The 21,456-nt window shown below is 45.5% G+C and overlaps 2 protein-coding genes across 3 annotated transcripts in view; both read right to left on the bottom strand.

Annotated features, from left to right (window-relative positions):
- Positions 1 to 7,973, bottom strand: part of GAN (gigaxonin) — a 53,894-nt gene extending 45,921 nt beyond the window's left edge. The window contains exon 1 of one of the 2 annotated variants that reach the window (XM_065899293.1): positions 7,807 to 7,973. In XM_065899293.1, the coding sequence (XP_065755365.1) occupies positions 7,807 to 7,973 (167 nt within the window). The remainder of the gene's footprint in view (positions 1 to 7,806) is intronic. The other variant, XM_065899292.1, reaches the window with a different exon arrangement.
- Positions 7,974 to 7,988: 15 nt separating this feature from the next.
- BCO1 (beta-carotene oxygenase 1) overlaps positions 7,989 to 21,456 on the bottom strand; it is a 57,012-nt gene continuing 43,544 nt past the window's right edge. The window contains 1 exon segment of the mRNA XM_065898406.1: positions 7,989 to 8,342. Within this exon segment, the coding sequence (XP_065754478.1) occupies positions 7,989 to 8,342 (354 nt within the window).

Here is a 21,456-nt window from a genome sequence, read left to right as displayed (position 1 = left end):
TGACTAACCAAATGGAATATTCAAGAAGACCCTGGGTTCTGCTGGCCTCCAATTCTATCCCTGAAGCAGAAGTGGGCTCCAGCGAGGAAAGAATAGAAATCAGTGATCAATGACCTTTCTTTCTAAGGATTCCCATGGCTTTTCTCAATTCCACCGTTCTCACACTGCCGGCCACTCCCAGTGAATGTGCTCTAAGTGTCAGAAGAGACTCATCCCAACCTCACACCCTAAATATGCAGTTTACTCCAATTCAGGGATGGACTCATATAAACAATTTCAGTGACAGAAGTCTGAAAATATTTTGAACTCAACAGTACTAGACAATTTACAATTATTCAGAGGCACAGGCAACTGGTTAATGATGAATGCGAATATGACTATCAAACTATGTTTTACAATATTTCTACTCATCTTATCGTGTTAACATAAAAATCACAAGTGTCAAATGGTCTTTAAAATTGCTCCTGAAAAGATACCAAAATACTTAGTAGTTGAGAGAATCACAAAATACCTATGAACAAAGATGTACATTTAAGGTTCTATATCCATTAGCACGTTAACTCTAAACAGAAAAATGAAGGACACTGTATTGGTCTATATCCCATTATAACAGTCTATTTAAAAACCAGTCTTCCCCCCTTCCACTTGATATGTGCTGCCTCCCAAAGCTTTACTGCCTGAAGGCTAACTGTTTTATCTAACAAAATACTTCACCAAGATCTTATTTTTCCCTAAGCATTCTATTTTTCTAAAACTCTCTTAAAAGAAGAAAAAAAATTATAATTTACTCCCACAGAGAAATGGAAGCAGCAAACACGAGACATTAGATCATTGTGTGGTGAAGATATTCTTTGGCAACACTTAGGAAAACGACTTCAGTCTCTGCTCTTCTGAGCACGGGGGTCAAGAACTCCACCTGAGTGACAGAGGACGTTTAGATGGACACACGACCTTTACCCTCCATAGAGCTACAGCTGCCATCTTTGATCTCCTTCCTTCTTTGGACTCATCGGGTCTTAGGAGGCAGAGGACCCATGGGAAGCACTCAAATTCAAGGCTGCAGCCCTAACCTGCCAACTGTCACACCCATACCCCCGCACCTCCACCCTTAACCTAGGATTCCAACTTTAAAATTATGCATTTATATTATAGCTCTAGTGCACAAAATGATAGATTTGTATCCTTCTGAAGGATGAATCCAAACAACTCCTTATTTGTCCTAATTATGTTTTCTTTATGGATTATAGATTTTAAGCCTCACTTTGATATCATGAGACAGACCGACTAACAGTGTAAACAACGGATAAGGCGGTTTTGTAATCTGGATGCTCAGTCTCTATTATCCAAATCTAAATCCAAGGAACCAACCTTTCTATGTGGAAAAGCACTTTGCTTGACTCTCTAAATTATATAATAAAAATTTCTTTAAGAACACTGAAGAGGACTTGCAGCGGAAAATACACACTGCAAGAAGAGGTAAAAGTCAGAGGGCACAGGTAAAAGAGGGAGAACTTATCAGCTGGTATTCAGTGGAGCTAAGATTTACTTCTATCACATTACTATTACTCAAAATGACAACCCTCAGGAAAGTTCTACAATAAATCTAAACATTCAACACTTCACTTTATGTTAGATTCACTAGTCTAACAAGAATTTTATTGATTTGTTTCATCGTTTGAAACCTTCCGAGAACCTGTCCAGAATTAGAGCATTCACTGCTACTAAGCGTGGCAACCACTGCCTTGTACAAATAAACACACATATTCCACCTGAAATAAGTAATATATGTTAAACTTAGAGCTCCAATTCACAAGCTCTTAGTTTCCTTAAGAAGCCCAGAGAAAATACTTCTTCGATCTTCTGAAAGAGAACATACTTTAATATTGGTTTTGAAAAACTCATGTTAAGAAAAGGGTTTAATCAAATATGACTGCAAGTACTAAAGAGGAAGAGGGGGAGGGGGGAAGGGAAGGGAAGGAGGGGGAGGGGGAAAGGGAAGGAGGGGGAGGGGAGGGAAAGGGGGAAAGGGAAGGGGAGGAGGGGGAGGGGAGGGAGAGGGGGAAGGGAAGGGGAGGAGGGGGAGGGAGAGGGGGAAAGGGAAGGGGAGGAGGGGGAGGGGAGGGAGAGGGGGAAAGGGAAGGGGAGGAGGGGGAGGGAGGGAAAGGGGGAAAGGGAAGGGGAGGAGGGGGAGGGAGGGAAAGGGGGAAAGGGAAGGGGAGGAGGGGGAGGGGAGGGAAAGGGGGAAAGGGAAGGGGAGGAGGGGGGCAGGAAGAGGAGGAGAAGGATGGAGAGGATCATTTTGAACCATGGGACTGTAAGCCCTTCAGGACAGATTTCATCTTTTTAAGCAGTTGTAAGGGATGCCTTATAGTAGATGGATAAAAACAAAGAAGCCTAGATCCATCAAAAGATTTTCAGGCCCAATGTATCTCCCATCACCATCAGAGGATAGCAAGCAGTAGGTAAAGCTGATTTGATTTAAAGACTGCTCAGGATTCAGCAACAGTCTCAGAACCGGGAGCTTCTAGCTGAACCCTTGAGAACTAAGAAACTTAACGGGTTACAATCGCTATACAAAACCCTTCTGACAATCATTCATGAGCTGCTATATACACAGGTGACTATGAACTCAGAGCACAAGTGAAAGAAAAGGGACTTGGGGGCTGACAGCTTGCTCTGCACATAGCAGACAACACTACTGGACTTTACTGCTCATAAAATACAGGGCAGATTTCAAGTACCCAAAGAAAGGATGATAATTTCTGCATCACCATGAAACTTGGACTCCTACAGAGATCACATCCGTCTCCTTGAGAAGTTTCATCAGCATCATCTATGAGTCAAATTTTAGATTTAAATGGCAAAACAGGCTCATCAATAACTAGGCCTTGGAACGCACCCAGATTAACAGCATAAAATAAATGCTTGTTACGAAACAACTCTACAGGGCTGGATTTATACAGCAGAATACCCAACCACGTCCTGTGTGACAGGGCAAAGGAAAGGCCTTAACATCAATGGGCAACAAAACTTTACATGATACAGTAAAGCCGTAAGAACAGAGACAGACTCCCTCCCCACAACACAGACACGCCAAGCGGACCGAAAACAGCACGGAGCCCAATCAACCTCACTTCACAGATGAGAAGACTAAGGCCCAGAAAAGTTGTCCAAGATGATCCAGGCTGGATTCTAGGCCCAATGCCTCCACTCCACCCTCACTAGACCAGCTTCCTCTCAAAAAACAGGGACAAAAACTGTCATTCTTATTGTTGGCTAACTCATCAAAGGATCCCAAAATCCTGGGAATCTTTCTTTCCTTTACTCTCCAGGACTAAAAGCTAAACGAACTCACATTCCAACAGATTCCCTAGAAAAACCAAAATTCCCAAAAGTGGATACGGGACTGGAACCTGTACAGAGCCACTATAATGCCACTGCAGAATCACACGGCAATTCATTGCCAAATCCTTTCACATACGTTACCCCCAAAGAACCACAGCTCACGAAAGAGAGGAGTCTGAACTCCACATCAGATCAAGGGAATTGTGCCAGCATGAGAAGAGCCTCAGACATGAAGCAAAGCAAACTTTGCAATATTCAAGAGAAAAGGAAATTTCCTATAAGCCTCAGGGAACCTTTCCCAGAAGGTCTCAGGGTTGCTGAGAAAGGAAAGGGTTGCTGTGGGTCGTTGTTATAAGCTATGAATTCAATGTCATCATTCTTAAAGGTCGTCAGCTACATTTAGATTTTGTTTTCCCAACAAACCAAAGGAAAAATGTCATTCAGGATCATGAGAAAATGCTGGGCAGAGGGCATGCTGGGAAAGTAGCTTCCCACTTACTGGGCTGAGTGATGAACTATGGAAGCTCCTGCCTGTCCTCCCTGCAGCGTTTGAATCTTAGGCTGCGTGACACATACCCTACATAATCTTCTTTCAGGTTATCACTGGGGTTTTGCGGCCGAACTTGGGTTTTTTCTGGCTTTTTCCTTTTATACTGAAAGTGTTTCTAAGGCAGTATGATTGCTAAGACGACCCGGAGGAAAAACAAATGTTAAACCAAAGATAAAGCACAGGAAAAGAGTAAACCAGTAAGGCTAAAAGACTTCTATATTTAGTAGAAAGTATGCCAAATGAGTTGTTTTTTTTTTTTTTTTTTTTTTTATGTGTTACGCGGGCCTCTCACTGTTGTGGCCTCTCCCGCTGCGGAGCACAGGCTCCGGACGCGCAGGCTCAGTGGCCATGGCTCACGGGCCCAGCCGCTCCGCGGCATGTGGGATCCTCCCGGACCGGGGCACGAACCCGTGTCCCCTGCATCGGCAGGCGGACTCTCAACCACTGAGCCACCAGGGAAGCCCCAAATGAGTTGTTTTAATTCCTAGTGCAACAGTGTTGGACTGGTTCCCTTGGCTGATGATACAGAAGCAAATACATAACATTGTTTCTAACCTGCACTTCAGACCCCTATGACAGTCACTAAAACCAGGCTAACTGAAGACATTAAACGAAACTCAGATTTTTATAAAACTTCAGAGACTACCAAACTTTTGAACTCCCAATCCCTATGTTCATGATATCACAGACCTAAATGCTTAAGCTTCCAAAGGGAAAGTGAGAAACATCAAGCTCTAGAACATACAAACTCATTTTGTTTCAATAGAATTCTTTAAGTTCCATTCAAACAAAACAAAGATGTTATAAAAGCCCAACATCATTGGTGTCAAAAATTAAAGTTTGTTTCTAAGTAGTAACACAAATTAGTCACACTACTTTGAAGTAGCCTTGAGATTGATAATTTTAAAAGAACCCCAAGAACAAATATACCACTTCAACAGTCAAATGAAGTTACGGCAATTAGTCACTGAAAAAACACATATTGACTAATTCATATTTATCTGTAAAATGTCAAAAATATCTGCCCTGCCTACTGTACAAGATGGTTGAAAATGAAAATCAAAGTGAGACAGCATGTGAAAGTACTTAATAAGCACGTAAATCATAACATATTGCGTAAACTCTACCGCTTACTGACTTGCAAAGAATAGTTACATGTGAGTAATGCTGTAGCTTGGTATGGTAAACGAGTAGGAGACTAGGTGTCATTAACCTGCAGTCTAATTCTAGTTCAACCATTAAGTGCTAATAACCTCACTGTAATACAGATCACTAATGCCCACCGAGCACCACTTCTTTATCTGGAAAGTAACAGAATTGGATTAGAGGGGTCTGAAGTCCCTTTTGGCTCTGCTACTACGATTAGTAATATTTCACATCTAAATTACTGCTAGCGGGACTTCCCTGGTGGTCCAGAGGTAAAGAATCCGCCTTACAATGCAGGGGACGCGGGTTTGAGCCCTGGTCGGGGGAACTAAGATCCCACATGTTGCAGGGCAACCAAGCCCGCGTGCCAGCCAAGCCCGCGCGTCACAACTACTGAGCTCCCGTGTCTCAACTAGAGAGCCCACGCGCCCTGGAGGCTGCACGCCACTAGAGAGAGAAAAACCCTCAGGCCACAACTAGAGAGAAGCCCGTGCACTGCAATGAAGAGCCCACACCGCAACGAAGAGCCCACGCCGCAACGAAAGATCCCGCATGCCGCAATGAGAGATTCCGCGTACCCCAACAAAGATCCCGCGTGTCGCAATTAAGCCCCAATGCAGCCAAGAGTAAAATAAATAAATAAATCTTAAGAAAAACAAACTAAAAATAGAGAAAAAAAATACTGCTAGTCTAAATAACATTTCACATTACTAAATATTCTCATACGTGCCACCATGTCACAAGCGGATGCCCCACCTTTCGTAATTCAGCAGATATAGCAGTGATACCACTACCTTTGGAAACCTGTGTGCAGACCTGTGAGCGGCTCAAAGCACTATTACCTACTTCTTCACAGTGTGGGTCAAAGATTAAATGAGATGAAGACGCATTTTATCCCTCATTTATCAGACTAGTGAGCTGAAGCCAAGATGAAGTCATCTACGGACAACTCGCAGAAGAGTGAAAGCTGGGAGCAGAAAGCAGGTGCAGGGCTCTTCTCAATCAGGGACAACTGAGCATCTGAAATGGAAATGCACCAGGGCCGGTCCTCTCACGTCCAGTCTTCTGTGGCATAAAGGAAGGCAGTCCCTGCTTCAACCCATCTGCTAACCACTAGGCACTGGTCTTTCTGTGTGCCAGGGATACGGTAATGAACGAAAGGAAAGTCCCTGGCCTCTTGGAGCTTACACTGTGGGTGGGGAAGATCCACAGAGTAAATGAATAAAATATAGGGTATATTATAGTGGCAAGTGCTATGGAGAAAAATGAACCACGGAAAGGGAATAGAGAGCATGTATTTGGTGATTTGCAATTTTCTTTTAAGCCAGCTGGATGTCACTTACAGAACTACACTAATACATCTAAAGTAGTTTTCCTAACCATTTCCCCAGACAGGGAATACTTTGGATACAGGGAAGACGCTGGCTTGCTGATGCCAATTTTATATTGACTGCTCAAAGCTCTGAACTGCCAGCTATGAGATATCTGTCATGTTGGCAATCTAAATCCACACTAATGACAACTCACCCCAACCGCACCTTTAAATCCACAAAGAAAGAGTGCAACTGGATTTAAGAGAGCCAGGAGGAGCCAGAAGTTACCAGAGCACTTGAACTGCTTCTGACTTAGCACAAATGTCTGCCAATGAAAAGGTTAAAATGCAGTTTGTGTGCCGAGTTCTGCTAGGACAATGCACTAAGAATGCAGCGCACATCATTTTGCCTTTTCTGACCTGTCAATTCTAGTGACATTCTCTACTATTAGTCTATATTTAACCAGCTTACTAGGCAGTTTCTCCAGCTTCTAGAATTTTTTTTTTTTTATTGAAAGAGTAACCCAGTTTGCAAGAAAGTTGCTGTAACATAACAGCCCTCTCAAGATGTGACACACTTGTATGAGCACTGTCGTATCAACCTTTAATTCACCTCATTAGCTGAGCTGGCAAACCAGGTTAAGCTTTGTTTTAAATGCTTTCTGCAAGTCGCTAAAATCTCATGGTCCTTGGGCTGTAACAGCATCCTGAGAATTACAGTAAGTCTTTTAAAATGTGCTACAGCTTACTTTAACGTCTATAACGCACTACCCTTCTTTTTAAAAGGAGTTCCCACAAAGGGTGGAAAGTCACTTTTGCGAAGAACTTGGGGCTGGGGGGGAGGGGGTGTCGGATCGTCCATCCTAAGAAAAAGATCCGACAGGGTTTTCCCTCTGCCAACACCCGGAGAGGAGGTATTTGTTTGGCTTCGCGGGAGGGACGCTCCCTGGCCGCTTCCGCGGCGCTGGGCCCGGCCCAATATGTGTCGATTAGGAGGCGAACGGCCGGCAAACTTCACCCGGGATCCGCGGGCTGGGCCGGGGCGAGGAGGCAGCTCTTCCTGGGCGCCGCCCAAGCCCTGCTCGCGGTCGCGGGGCCGGGTCCGGCCCAGGACGGCGTCTGGGGGCCTCCGGGGTTCTGAGGCCCCGGCCAGCGCCGGGCGGTGGGAACTTGAGGAGGGAGGGCGGGGGGACTGAGGTCCGGGGTCAACTCCAGGGGTAGTGGGGTCCTGTGGGGGGCACTGGCCCGGCCCGGCCGAAGCCATAAGAGCTGTCCTGCGGGGAGGCAACGAGTGGGGCCCGGCCGGGGTGTCTGCCGGCAGGGACACCGCGCTAAGCGGTGACCAGAGGGACCCCGGCAGCTGGGGGGTGGGGACCAGGGGCTCCGGGGACACGCCCGCCTCGCCCCGCCCCCGGGCTCCGGGCAGCGCGGCCCCGCCCGGCCCCCTCTTCACCTGATGTACGGGCTGGCAGCCGCCAGGATGTTCTTCTGTACCGGTATCTCCTCCCCGTCGAGGACCAGGTGCGCGTCGCAGAAGCGGGACTCCTCGCGGAAAGAGCTGAGCGCTCGCAGTAGGCGCGTAGCGTGCTGAGGGTCTGACACTGCGCTGCCCTCGGCCATCGCGGCGCCCGCTCCTCAGCCCGCCGGTCGGGCTCCGGACGCCGCCCAAACGGACCTCTCGAGCCGCCCGCGTCCAGCGCACGCCCCGTCTGCACAGCCCGCTCGCGCCCGTCTGCCCGGGCCGGCTCCCAGCGATGCGAGCAAAATCGAGATCTTCCGGAACGCGCCTGCGCCGTGCGCCGCTCGAGAGTCCGGCGCCTTTAAGGAGCCGCGGTGTTGCGTCATTTCTGCGCGACGCCCCTGCGCCTTTGTGCCCTCCCTCTCCTCCGGCGTCGCCGGAGGCTGCCAATCCGAAGCCTCGTTCCTCCTACTGAGCTGCTGGTCCCCGAACGGGCGCTGCCGGGCGCGGTCCGCCGCTGAGAGCGATCGCTGCAGAGATGGAGGGGTGTGCGGGCAGGCTGGCACTCGGTGGTTAAGCCCGTGGCCTCTGGCGCCGTGAGTCTGAATCCGAGTCTCGGCTCTTCCACTCACTAGCTGTGTTACCATGGGTAAGGTGCCCATCCTTAATTTGTCCGTCTGCAAAATGAAGATGATATCTTAGTGTTGTTGCGGATTCATGTGAGATAACGCATGTAAGCGAGGACGCAGTAGTTGTAGCGTTCACTATTTACGAGAGAAAAGGCGCTTCCCAGGTAAGAGCACAGAGACCCGAGAAACCAGGCCCTGAAAAGAGCGTTTGGGTTGCCGGCCAGGGAGGAGATGGAGCAGAAGCAGGGCCTCCTTAGCAGTGATAAGGAAGTTGGTCTTGATCCCGTAGGTGTTAGGAACCATGAGAGGGTTTTTAGCAGGTCGTTTCACGATCACTCAGCCGCTGCGTGGAGAATTGGTGGCGGTGGGGGGGTTGCCAAAGGCAGAAAAGTGCTTAAATATTGCCGTACTTGAGGGAAGGGAATGGTGGGCTGGATGGAAGGGCGATGATGGAGGTGGACAGTAGTGGATGGCTGTAAACGAATAGGCAGAATTAGAAGGGAGAGGGAGTCCAGGATAATGTTCTGGGTTGAGTAACTAATTGCATGATGTTGGTACATTTCAGAGAGAGAGAGAAACGCTGAAGGGGTGGAAGGTAGAGAGGCCAGATGTTCAGATGTGACCAGGCTCCCCACCCAGTGAAGATCAAGGTGGTGACAGGAAGCAAATCTGGGGCAGCTTGGCCTGCAGAGCAAGCCCCATACTGTCTGAGGTTTCTGGGAAGGTTGCTAAGGGCACATGGGAATGTGGAATGTAGCCCCCGTTTTGTCCACACATTAGGGGCTCAACAAGCTTATAAGAAATTAGCAGTTTAAGGCCAAGGACCAGAAGAATATGTTCAGTATTCCAGATAAGGCAGGATGGGGTTTTCACTGGATCAGCTCAGGCTTTTCCTTCTGTCAACTCAGAGGCTCCAATAAAGTCTTGGATCTTTACCCTGAACCAGTCAAGGATTTGGGGTTACTGGTGGGAATCAGGGTATATAACTCTGGTGGAGTAGTCACTGGCAAAAGAATAGATTGGGAGAAGGATGTTACTAGCGGAAAGTCCAGACATTTCCAGCTCAGTATTATGGATGAAATGATTAAAACGTCTAGGATTGGCTTCCAAACAAAACAAAGGGATGGAGTGAAGTGGGTGGAGGTATAAATGAATCAAAAGTGGCTATGACAAAGTGAGAGAGTGGCATGGACATATATACACTACCAAACGTAAAATACATAGCTAGTGGGAAGCAGCCGTATAGCACAGGGAGATCAGCTCGGTGCTTTGTGACCACCTAGAGGGGTGGGATAGGGAGGGTGGGAGGGAGGGAGATGCAAGAGGGACGAGATATGGGAACATATGTATATGTATAACTGATTCACTTTGTTATAAAGCAGAAACTAACACACCATTGTAAAGCAATTATACTCCAATAAAGCTGTTAAAAAAATAATAATAATTGAAAAAAAAGTGGCTGTGAGTTACTACTTTTAAAGCCGGGTCATGGGTACATGGAGATTCGTTGTACTCGTCTCTATATTTTTGTGTATGTTGTAAAATGTCATGATACAAAGTCAATAAGATAAGCAGCTGGAGCTTGTCTTCTCCGTGATACCTGCCCAGTATTCATGGGAGCAGTCAACACTTCTTTTTAAAGTTATTGCTGTACTTTGAACGTTGCTCTGGCAGGAAAATTACTGTAAGGGGTTTATTTATCGGTGTCTCCTGCTAGCTTGTATATTTCAGTGCATCTCCATTTCTAGGTGCCAAGCTCACTGCCTGGCCCTATTAGTGCTCAGTAAATGTTGGATGGATGGAGGTATTTTAAAAATTGTGAATATCAGGCATTTAATAAATGTTTTCTGAATTGCAGTCTGTTTTCAGTTTGTGTTTGCCTTCTTTCTCAACTGGGTCGTTGTTGGAGCCAAAAATGATATATATGACAGAAAGAGTTCCAGTCAAATACATAGGTGTTTGATGAACACTTACTGATCAATTACTTGGAATGCTGGTCTATTCTTCAAATGTCAGAGGTTCCAAAACAAAACAAAGAGCTCAAATAACAGAATCACCCTCAGGTAGCCAGTTTTTCCAGAATGGGAGTGTTGCCTTAGTTGAAGTAACTGGAGGTGAATGGGGATTAGTCAGGCAGGCTCTTCCTGGTAGAGGTAACCTTCTCTGGTGTTTTGACAGATGGAAGGTATGGGAGGACCTGGGCAGAGGGTTATAGACAGACCAGCATCAATCAGGGGAAAGGTAGTTGCTGGCTTGAGAGTTTCCCCTGTGCAACAGGCAGCAATTCGGCAGAAGATCTTATAAATGCTCTCCATTCCACCCCTACTGTTTGCAATATTCGCCACCAACCACCTGCCTGAATCATTCATATTCATCCTTCAAAATCTAGCGCAGTGACCTTCAGAGAACCTCCAACCAGTTTCTCAGGGCAGAGACCCCATGCTGTGCCATGGTCATGCCTTCTGTGCTGCATTTAGCTCACTGCACTGTAATTAACTGGTTTATACACAAGCTCCTCCAGGGTAGTAGCTGTGTTGCGTTTACGTATTCCAAGAGACTTGCACAGTGCCTGGTGCTCAGTGGGTTATCCCTGAATGCTTCCCGTAATCTGTTAGAGGTGGCAAGTTGGGTGAATGAGCCCAGGAGGCAGGATATAGCACAGTGGGGGCAGGTGGGACCACAGGGAGCTGAAGAACACAGCCCCTGTGTCGGGTGGGAGGCTTGCCCTCACTTCCAGCTGATTGCTCCAGGTGATGAGGGCCCACGGGTGCCAAATCCAGTGATTTTTCAAGAGATCTGAAAACTCAGATTCACATGTCCAGTGTCCCAGTTTTTCAACATTAGCCACGAATTCCATCTGAGAAAAAAAGATAACAGCATGTGTCTGCAGACAGGATCTGGCTTCCATTCATTTCCAGAGCAATCAGAAGACCATCTTGGTTTACTGAGAAGGGAGTTACCAATCGAAAGAATGCTAGATTCGCAATAAAAATTGGTGAGTTGAACTCAAGTGCCCCAAAAAACCTCATCTTGGTTCTGTAGGGAAGGAAGAGGGCCCAAGTGTGGGAGGAAGGACTTGTGGGGCAGCTGCTACCAGAGCCACTCCTGGTTAGACCATGGACTGTTTCACAGCCTTTCTTGATATTGCTCAAACCGAGCCACCCTTGATATTGTTTATGGCCATTAGAGTGGTGTATTTAGTGTTGTTGTTTCCCTACATTCCATAGATAACAGACATCAGCTGTTGTGAAATGTGTAATCTCAGAGATTCGATACAGTCCCAGCAAGTTTCAGTCTCTGGTGGCTATAACTATAGCCTCTTCAGAGGCTAAACAACCCCAGAGAAAGGATTCTTTTTTTCCTCTGAAGACTAAAAAGGATGTTTTCACAAGATACTAACAGTAGTCATTCATTCAATAAATATTTATTAAGCACCTGCTAATATGATACCTGTTGCAGAGGCACTGATAGTGAAAACAGACATAGTTACCTCCATGGTATCATTGTAGGGACTTTTTATCTCTGTGCTTTTCTGAACATGTATCATTTTACAGTCAGGGAAAAAACACGTTTCATTTGCAAAAAGAAAATACTTTGCTTCAAAAGATGAACCCTCAAAAGAAAGAAGAATCACCTTGGAGTTTGGGGTTTTATTTTTAAATAAATGTTAGAAAGAGGAATAAGAGTCCAGGAGAAGATAATGCAAAGAAAAAAATTAGTAGTTTGGAAGTGCTTTGGAAAATACTGCCTTCAGTGGATTCATTTTATTGAAGTGAAAACTGAAGCAAGATGATGGACTCAGTCAAGGTCATACCTGTGACCTAGCTGGGCAGGACAGACAGGCCCAGAGCTTCTGCCTTCCAGCCCTGTAAGCTTTTCCATTACACCAAGTTGACTCTTCATAAACATTAATTTGGTTGAGGCAGTCTCTTCTGATTCATTTTAAGGCAGTCTTCAAATATTTTATTAGGTAAATCTGTCATTTGTCCAAAGCTATATATAGCTCCTTTCTTTCCGAGAATCTGAGCTCTTCCAAATTGCTGAATCAGAGAACATCTCAGTATTTATAACTCTTGAGAGTTGATTCTATATATTTACACAATATTCAGAGAAGTGTCTCAGAAACCAGTGAACTAATTAAGCTGTAATGAAGATAGTTTATGTTTCTGGGCAAATCCATGCTGTATTCCCAGCACCTGGCACAGGGCCTGACACACAGTAGGTACTCAATAAATATTTGCTGAATGAATAAATGTTAATAAGTAGGGAGAACTGGGATTTTTCTATCCACAAGGGATTACTTCACTTGTTGTTTTCCACAGTACCCCCATGAACTCCAAGCTGGTCTATGCAACAGCAGGCTAACATCTCTGGTTGAAAATAAACTCCTGATTTTACCCCTTAAACCTAATCATTCCCCAAATAAAGTGGTAGCATCATTCGTTTAACCAAGGACAGAGATTTCGGGACATTCTTGCTCTTTTTTCTCGTGCCCTTCATCCAATTCACTAGCAAACCCTGCAGCTTCTCCTGCAGACTGTGTCCTGAGTCCAGCCTCATCTCCTGACCCCCATCAGTACCACCTGAGTCCAGCCACCAGTCAGCTCCCCCTGGACTCCTGCAATAGCCTCCTAGGCTGTGCTCCCTGTTCCTCTTGCCCGCTTATGAGTTCTTTCTCGCTGTAAGTTAATCAGATCCAGTTGCTTCCCAAAACAAAACCCTCCAATAGCTTCCAATCAAACTTAGGGAAAAAAAGTCTAAAGTAGAAAGCCCTGAGAGATGTGGGCCTCGTACTTCCTCTGTGATGTCATTTCCTACCACTCTCCTCTCCCTCGATGTTCACTAACCAAACTGGCCTTCTTGCTGTTCCTTGGACAGGCCTCACAGATGCCCACCCCAGGGCCTTTGCACTGGCTGATTTCTAAGCCTGGAAATGTCTTTCCTCATATTCTCAGACTTTGATCTTTCCTTCTGCATACATCAGAGCTCAAATGTCAGCTCCTCAGAGAGGCCTTCACTTATCTTCCTGTATAATGAATGCTTCCCTCAATCTCCTTCATTTTTCCTCACTGCATTCAATGAGTACCTAAAATAATATATGTTTATTTGTGTATCGTGTGTCTCCTCTGATTATAAGTTTCATGAGGCCTGGCAGGAACTTCCTAGTTTATTTATCACTGTATCGCCAGCCTCTAAAACAATGCATGGAATATAATTGATACACAATAAATATAGACTTACTGAAAGAAAGAAACAGACTGAAGGAAGGGAGGAAGGGAGAAAATCTTCCTGGATCTTTTCGTCCCTTGCTGCCTAACCTGACCTTGCCAATGTGGAGAAAGATGAATTATCAAGAGCGATTCAAAGGACATGAAACTTCCAAGCCTCAGAAGGTCACGATATAACAGCTATGGGCAGAGGTCGCCCCAGTTACTTCTTTCAAACCAAGTCCTGTGCAAGAACCTTTATTTCCTCCTTCGAGCCACACCATTTTCCACTTTGTACTCTTTAAATTTAGTATGTTGTTTATATGCCCAAAAGCATGCAAAAGATACTCAATTTCTCTCCTCCCTCTAGAATTCTAGCCAATACGCTGCTGATTTATTCTGCAGCATTTATATCATGTAAGTAATTTGCCTGCTCCTTAGACCTGTTTTAACGTGAAGTCATTTGAATTCCTTTAAGTCATTGGATTTCCTCACTACCTCCCCACGGGGTCTCTTTCTCCTATTCTTGGAGGCTCCGGGTTAATTACTCCGCTTCTTCAGTTTCTCCCTCTGTAAAACTAGCAAAATCGTAGTGACTTCCCAGAGCGGTTGTGAGGATTAAATGAGATGATACTAGTGAAGCACTGACAAGAAGGTCTGGCACATAATAGGTGCTCAGCAAGTGCTAAGTGTTCTTATGTTTATGATCGCTATCATCACCACAGTCGTCCTCCTGGTTTTTAATGGCATTTTTCCCAGCTCACGAATTATTAGCTTCTGGTTGACTTTCAAGTCAAAAATCTAGTCTCTTCACCTCTACAGTCCGGGCTCCACCAGCTACCTCCTCTCGGGTCTGGCTTGACAACTTCACCTCTCACTTCTCCCTGATGTAAACGCTGGACTGTAGTGAACTTTAATCTATTTTCTGACTCCATCTGCCATTTTCCCTTCCTATTCCAGCTCTTTAAACATCGCTATTCTACTGCTTTTTATTTCATGCTCCATGTATTTAATTTGATTTTTTAACATTTAAATTCATTCTTATATTTTCAGAAATATGTTAGACATCTTTGCCTAGCAAGGTTTGAAACTAATTAACACTTTAATATATTTATTATCTTGGAAAAACATCTTGATTGAGGTATAACATAAAGTGTACGGCTCAGTGAATTGTTCCATGTGGATACACCTGTGAACTCACCATCCGGGTCAAGATAAAGAACATTCCCAGTAACCCAGAAGGTTCCCTCAGTGTTTCCAGTTAGTACCTCCCACAGGAAACCACTGTTCTGACTTCTATCACTATTGATTGGTTTTTCCTGTTCTTGAACCTTTGCATTTGGCATATTTCACTCCATACAGTGTCTTTGAAATTCTTCCATTTGTTATTTTGAAATTCTTCCATTTGTTACTTGTAGCAATAGTTGATTCTTTATTACTGTGACTCTACCACTGCATGAATATACCACCATTTATGTATCTGTTTCCCTGTTGGCAGATACTTGGACTGTTTCCAGTTTGGGGCTATTACAATAAAGCTGTTATGAACATTCTCAAACAAGTCTTTGTTTGGGTGGACACATGCGCTTTTTTCCCTTGTGGATATGCCCGAGTTCAGTTGCCGGGTCACAGAAAAGGCATATGTTCAGCTTCAGCAGACACTGCCAGTTTTCCAAAGTGGCTGTACCAAACTACACACTCCCACCAGTCGTCTATGAGAGTTCCAGTTGCTCCACATCCCTCAATAATCGGTGGTGTCTTTGTTTTAATTACACCCATTCTGGTGAGTGTGTAGTGGTATCTCGTTGTTTTAATTTGTATTTCCATAACGAATAACAATGTTGAGCACCCTTTTATATGCTTTTTGATCACTTGTATCTTTTTTTAAGTGCTTGTTTAACCTTTGTTTCATTTTTAAAAATTGGGTTTTCAAATCGATTTTTTTAGGAGTTCTTTTATTATGTATATGGAACACAAATTTCTTCTCCCAACCTGTGGCTTCTGGAGGATCTTACAGAAAACCCCAAACGCACTTTTTGGCCAACCCAATACTTTCCCCGTAGAACATCGGTGTAGATTACATTCCCTGCGTGCCATGATCCTGTCTTTCTCATCCTTCACTGGTCCCCCAAGTCCCTGTGCCTGACTCATGAGGTGTCCCACCATCTGGCCCACTCCTCCCTCCCCACCCTCACCTTCTAGACCCACACCGCCCTCCATCCCAGACCCTGTGCACAGACCCAGCTCTTCATCCTGCCACCTCTTCCCTCCTGCCTGGACTCCTTCTCCCATGACTTTGGTGCCTGAAAAACTGCTCGCTGCTCCAGCACCTCCTCTGTGAAGCCTCTCCTGGCTTCTTTCTGTCTCTTTGTGCCTTGAAATCTGCCTCTGGAACCAGACTGCTGGGTTCAAAGCCTCCTTCTGTCCCTTTCCAGCTCTGTGGCCCTGAGGTTTAAATGGCCTAAATCTCAGATTCCTCACTGGGAAAAATTGTGGTTCCTGCTATATATGGTTTTGTGCAAATAAATGAGATGATCCAGGTACAACTGTTTAGCACAGTGTCTGGCACATAGTAAGTGCTCTGTAAATGATTTTTAAAAAATGTCAAGGGGCTTCCCTGGTGGCGCAGTGGTTGAGAGTCCGCCTGCCGATGCAGGGGACGCGGATTCGTGCCCCGGTCTGGGAAGATCCCACGTGCCGCGGAGCGGCTGGGCCCGTGAGCCATGGCCGCTGAGCCTGCGCGTCCAGAGCCTGTGCTCCGCAGCGGGACAGGCCACAGCGGTGAGAGGCCCGCGTACCGCAAAAAAAAAAAAAAAAGTCAAAAATAGTCATACCCATCACACTAATGACATTTATCTGTTAACGTATTGGTCTTTTCACTAGACTGGGTGTTTCTTGAAATCAGAAGTCATTACCTTAACTTTTGGAGTTTGTGGAGTTCTTAGTGCAGTTTGCTGTGCAGGGAGCTTTACGTCCATTACCCCAACAGATGTTTACAACAACCTGCAAGGTAAGTATTAGGATCTCCATGCCATGGGTTACAAAACTGAGGCTCCAGCCCACATCCCTCAGCTGATTCATAGAGGAGCCAGGATTTTGACTCCCTGATTCACTGCAAAGTTTTTAAGCCATTCATTGGACATTCTTGCCTCTCCATGTGTCCCCAGCACCTACACAATGAGCTTAGTAAATATCTGATGAGTAGAATTGAGTCTAATAAACCCCAACGTACCCAAGCTTGTCAGAAAAGAACATGGGTTTATCTGTGCTGCTGAAGTTTTGAAGCTGACCCTCAAAGGCCAAGCAATTAGAGACTGAGATCCTTCTGGCAAAACAGACAGTACCTAGAGCAGGTGCCTGCTTTCAACTTTTCCCTCTCAGGAAACAGTGGTTTCAACATCAGTAAGTTGAAGGTGTGCTCTTTAATTGACACAATGCTACATTTCCAGAGGAACAGGTTATCGCTTTTCACAAAATTTGTCCTATTTAATGAAACGTTGTTTGCTATCTTAGTTACCTACCATCTCACCTATTGCTATATTGCAGTCCCAAGCTTTTAAAATGCTGTACCAAGAGTCTTGGGACGATCCTTTTCAGGCAGATTCTGGAAGCTTGGCCTCTCCAGCTCAATTGTAAATACTTTGAGAGCAGGAATCACCTCATATCCGTCTTTATCTCCCATGGCACCTGACTCAGTTAGGCAGGAATTCAATAAGTATTTGCCAAATCCATTACTGCCTGCTTATTTCATGCTGGGGACTGGGCTAAGCCTTGGGAAGGAGAAAGGAGGAATCACATTCAGATCTTACCCTCCAGGAGCTTCTAGGCCAACCCAGGAGGTAAGAGTCACATGTAAACAAAAAGCATCTGATATGGAAAACGGTGTTTGTAATGGGGATTATAGCAGAGAGCTACACTGGGGTACCGCCCTCCCCCCACCCCAACACACACCCAAAGCACCATCTGTACCTAAAGATTGCTGGGAAGTTCTTTGCTACTAAAATAAGCATGGACATACTGTGGAGTACACTCTAACATGTACATGCACTTTAAGGGAAAACGTAGATTTCAAGGTGCTGTATTTGGTAGACCCGTGCCCCCACCTTTCTTTAGCTCCCCTCTCCTCTGCCTCTAGGAATGTTTTGGTGGGTGTGTTGCTGAACACTGCTATTGGCATCAGACAAAACCGGGTTTTCATTCAGGCTCTGCTCCATCACTTTCAAGCTGTGTGATTTTGAGCAAATGGTCTGAGCTCTCTGAACCTCAGAGTATTCATGATTTTTATGAGGGTTAGTGTTTCATGTAAAGCTTTTGTTACATACACAGTAGCTTTTATGCCTGTTGTGAGAAATGAAGTGTGGGACGGATGGATGGATGGATGGAGCAGGGAACAGGCCAGCCTTGCCACAGCAAAAAAGGCACATTCCCTCTGACATGAACGCTTTGCAATTCTATAGCATTTTATACACTTGAAGCATTTCATAATCATACAAAAATCAAAGAAAGTAGAGCCATCCCAATTCTACCTATGAGAAAAACTGAAGCCCCAAGAAATGCCCAGAGGGGCTTCCCTGGTGGCGCAGTGGTTAAGAATCTGCCTGCCAATGCAGGGGACACGGGTTCGATCCCTGGTCTGGGAAGATCCCACCTGCCACGGAGCAACTAAGCCTGTGCGCCACAACTACTGAGCCTGTGCTCTAGAACCCATGCGCCACAACTACTGAGCCCTCGTGCCACAACTACCGAAGCCTGCGTGCCTAGAGCCTGTGCTCCCCAACAAGAGAAGCCACTGCAATGAGAAGCCCACGCACTGCAACGAAGAGTAGCCCCTGCTCACTGCAACTAGAGAAAGCCCATGCGCAGCAACGAAGACCCAATGCAGCCAAAAATAAAGAGTCTTGCAAAGACTGAGATCGGTCATCTTGAGATTTGAGCCACTGCCTGGTTCAGCATCTTTAACACAACAGCTTGGGGACTTGTTAGGCGATAGAGGATGGGGAGAAGGGGGCCTGCCTTTCAAACTGCTGCCTTTCCTTTCTGAGCTGTGTACGGCCTGTTAATTTGACCTACATGTTGTGAGACACAGAGTCACAGAATCCTCACGGCTGGGGTAGTGCAAAAGTCCTTCACTTTCCCTGTTGAGAAGCTGATACAAGCAATGGACTCTACTCTCCTTAAGAACATGCAGACACACAAAAACTCACATACAGTTTCAGGAAGCCCCGGGTGCCCTGAAGCCCCTCCACCATGCCCCCTAAGGCACTCAAGCCCCCTCTACAGAGACCATCCTGAGCCTGACCAACTGCAGAAGCCACAAGCTCATTTCCTCCAGCAGACCGGTAGAAACAGTATAACCCAACATAACAAAGCCCTGCAACTTCAGCCAGGGACAACTCCCCCACCCAGCTCTGCAATCATCCGAATTCTAAGAAGTCTATCCTTCAATAAATGTCCAAAGTCAAACCATCCATTTCCCTCCCAGACTTTCGCAAGTCTTGGTGGAGATAATTGAGGTTATCTGTGTTTTAGAAATTAAAATTGCCAGTGTGTTAACAGAACGGGGAGACCCGTGAACAGGATTAATACAGAGGTTACCTGGAGTCGATTGGCTTCACCACAGGCAACGCCTTCATTGTCATGAAAGCCAAGATTGAGCACAAAAGATAAAGAACCGGGTCAGCAGCCGAGGGAAATTTGGTGAGGCATTCAGTTCATGTGTTCATTCAGCACTCACGTATGGAGCACTTACTACGTGCCAGGCACTGTTCTAGACCCCCAGGATACATCTGAGAGTAATACAGAAAAATCCTCACACTGAATGTAATCTTTGAGCTTACATTCTAGTGGGGGAGATGGACAAATGCCAATAAACATAATAAATAAGTCAATTTTATAGTATGCTAGAAGGCAAAAAGTGCTATGGGGGAAAAAGGAATTAAGCTGGATAAAGGGATCAGGAGTGTGTGTTCAATGGAGGAAGCAAGTTGTAGGGTTCAACTAGGGTCAGGAAACCTGCATTGAAATAACATTTGAGCAAGACTTGAAGGCGAGGAGACCACATACACATCTTGAAGCCAAGATGATGCCAACGACAATACTCAATGGCTTACATTCACGTATTCACTCAACCAATATATACTGAGTGCATTAAGAGCTAGGTGCTTGTAGTCGGCTGAATAATGGTCCCCAGAGATATCCAGGTCCTAACCCCTGGAACCTGTGTATGTCACCTATATGGCAAAAGGGACTTTGCAGATGTCACAAAGTTAAGGATTTTGAAATAGGGAGATTATCCTGGATCATCCAGTGGGCCCTAAATGTAGTCATGAGGGTCCTCATTGCAAGAGGGAGATTTGACTTCATAGAAGGAAGAAAAGTGATGTAACAAATGTATGGATACCGGGGCGGGGAAAGTGGTGGGGAGGGGGGCGTGTGTGATGAATTGGGAGATTGGGATTGACATATATACACTAATATGTATAAAATGGATAACTAATAAGAACCTGCTGTATAAAAAAATAAATAAAATTCAAAAAAAAAAGTGATGTGACGATGAAAGCAGGGAAGAAAAGGTGAAGTGAGGCGAGACCATAAGCAAAGGAATGAGGGAGCAGGAAAAGGCAAGGAAACCGACTCTCGCCTGGAGACTCCAGAAGGTGGCTGCCCTTCTGACACCTTGATCTTATTCCCATAAGACTCATCGTAGACTTCTGACCCCAGAACTGTAAGAATAAATCTGTGTTGTTTTATGCCACCACCAGTTTGTGGTAATTTGTTACAGCAGCCATAGGAACCCAATACAGCGCTATTTTAGACAGGGATACAGTGAGAAACAAAACTGATGAAAATCCCTGCCATGTGGATGTCCCATCCTTGACCACTCATTCTGTGCCTGGCACTGGCCTGTGCCTTTGATACATAGCATCCTTTTAATGATCACATCCGTCCTAGGGGATGGCTGCTATTTGAACTGAGACCGTGTAACTCGGAGACCCTGTTCCCTGACCATTGGAGGGTCTTCTGGTCATGCCCCATTAGACTATGGCTATTTTGGGTGTGCCAGTGATCTGCTTCTGTCATCTCTGATGCCACTGGTCGCTCTGGGTGCCTGGGACACTGTCCCCATCCTCTCTCACCACACCAGGAGGAAGGCCCTTCCGAAAGAGAGAAGGAACAGCCTTCGCTTGGGGGTTTATGAGTAGCATCCTCTGCATGAAATGCCCCCATAATTTTCGCTAACACAGATGGTTAGAGGCAACTAAGAGGAAGACACTTCTTTTTTTTTTTTTTTTTAACATCTTTATTGGGGTATAATTGCTTTACAATGGTGTGTTAGTTTCTGCTTTATAACAAAGTGAATCAGCTATACATATACTATGCTCCCATGTGTCTTCCCTCTTGCGTCTCCCTCCCTCCCACTCTCCCCATCCCACCCCTCCAGGCTGTCCCAAAGCCCCAAGCTAATATCCCTGTGCCTTGCGGCTGCTTCCCCCTAGCTATCTACCTTACTACGTTTGTTAGTGTGTATATGTCCATGACTCTCTCTCGCCCTGTCAAAACTCACCCTTCCCCCTCCCCATATCCTCAAGTCCGTTCTCCAGTAGGTCTGCGCCTCTATTCCTGTCTTACCCCTAGGTTCTTCATGACATTTTTTTCCCTTAAATTCCATATATATGTGTTAGCATACGGTATTTGTCTTTTTCTTTCTGACTTACTTCACTCTGTATGACAGACTCTAGGTCTATCCATCTCATTACAAATAACTCAATTTCATTTCTTTTTAAGGCTGAGTAATATTCCATTGTGTA

This window comes from Phocoena phocoena, chromosome 20 (genome assembly GCF_963924675.1).
Source record: "Phocoena phocoena chromosome 20, mPhoPho1.1, whole genome shotgun sequence".
In the NCBI taxonomy this organism is placed as follows: Eukaryota; Metazoa; Chordata; class Mammalia; order Artiodactyla; family Phocoenidae; genus Phocoena; species Phocoena phocoena.
The sequence above is the reverse complement of the archived record's forward strand: the minus strand, read 5'-3'. Positions and strand labels throughout refer to the sequence as shown.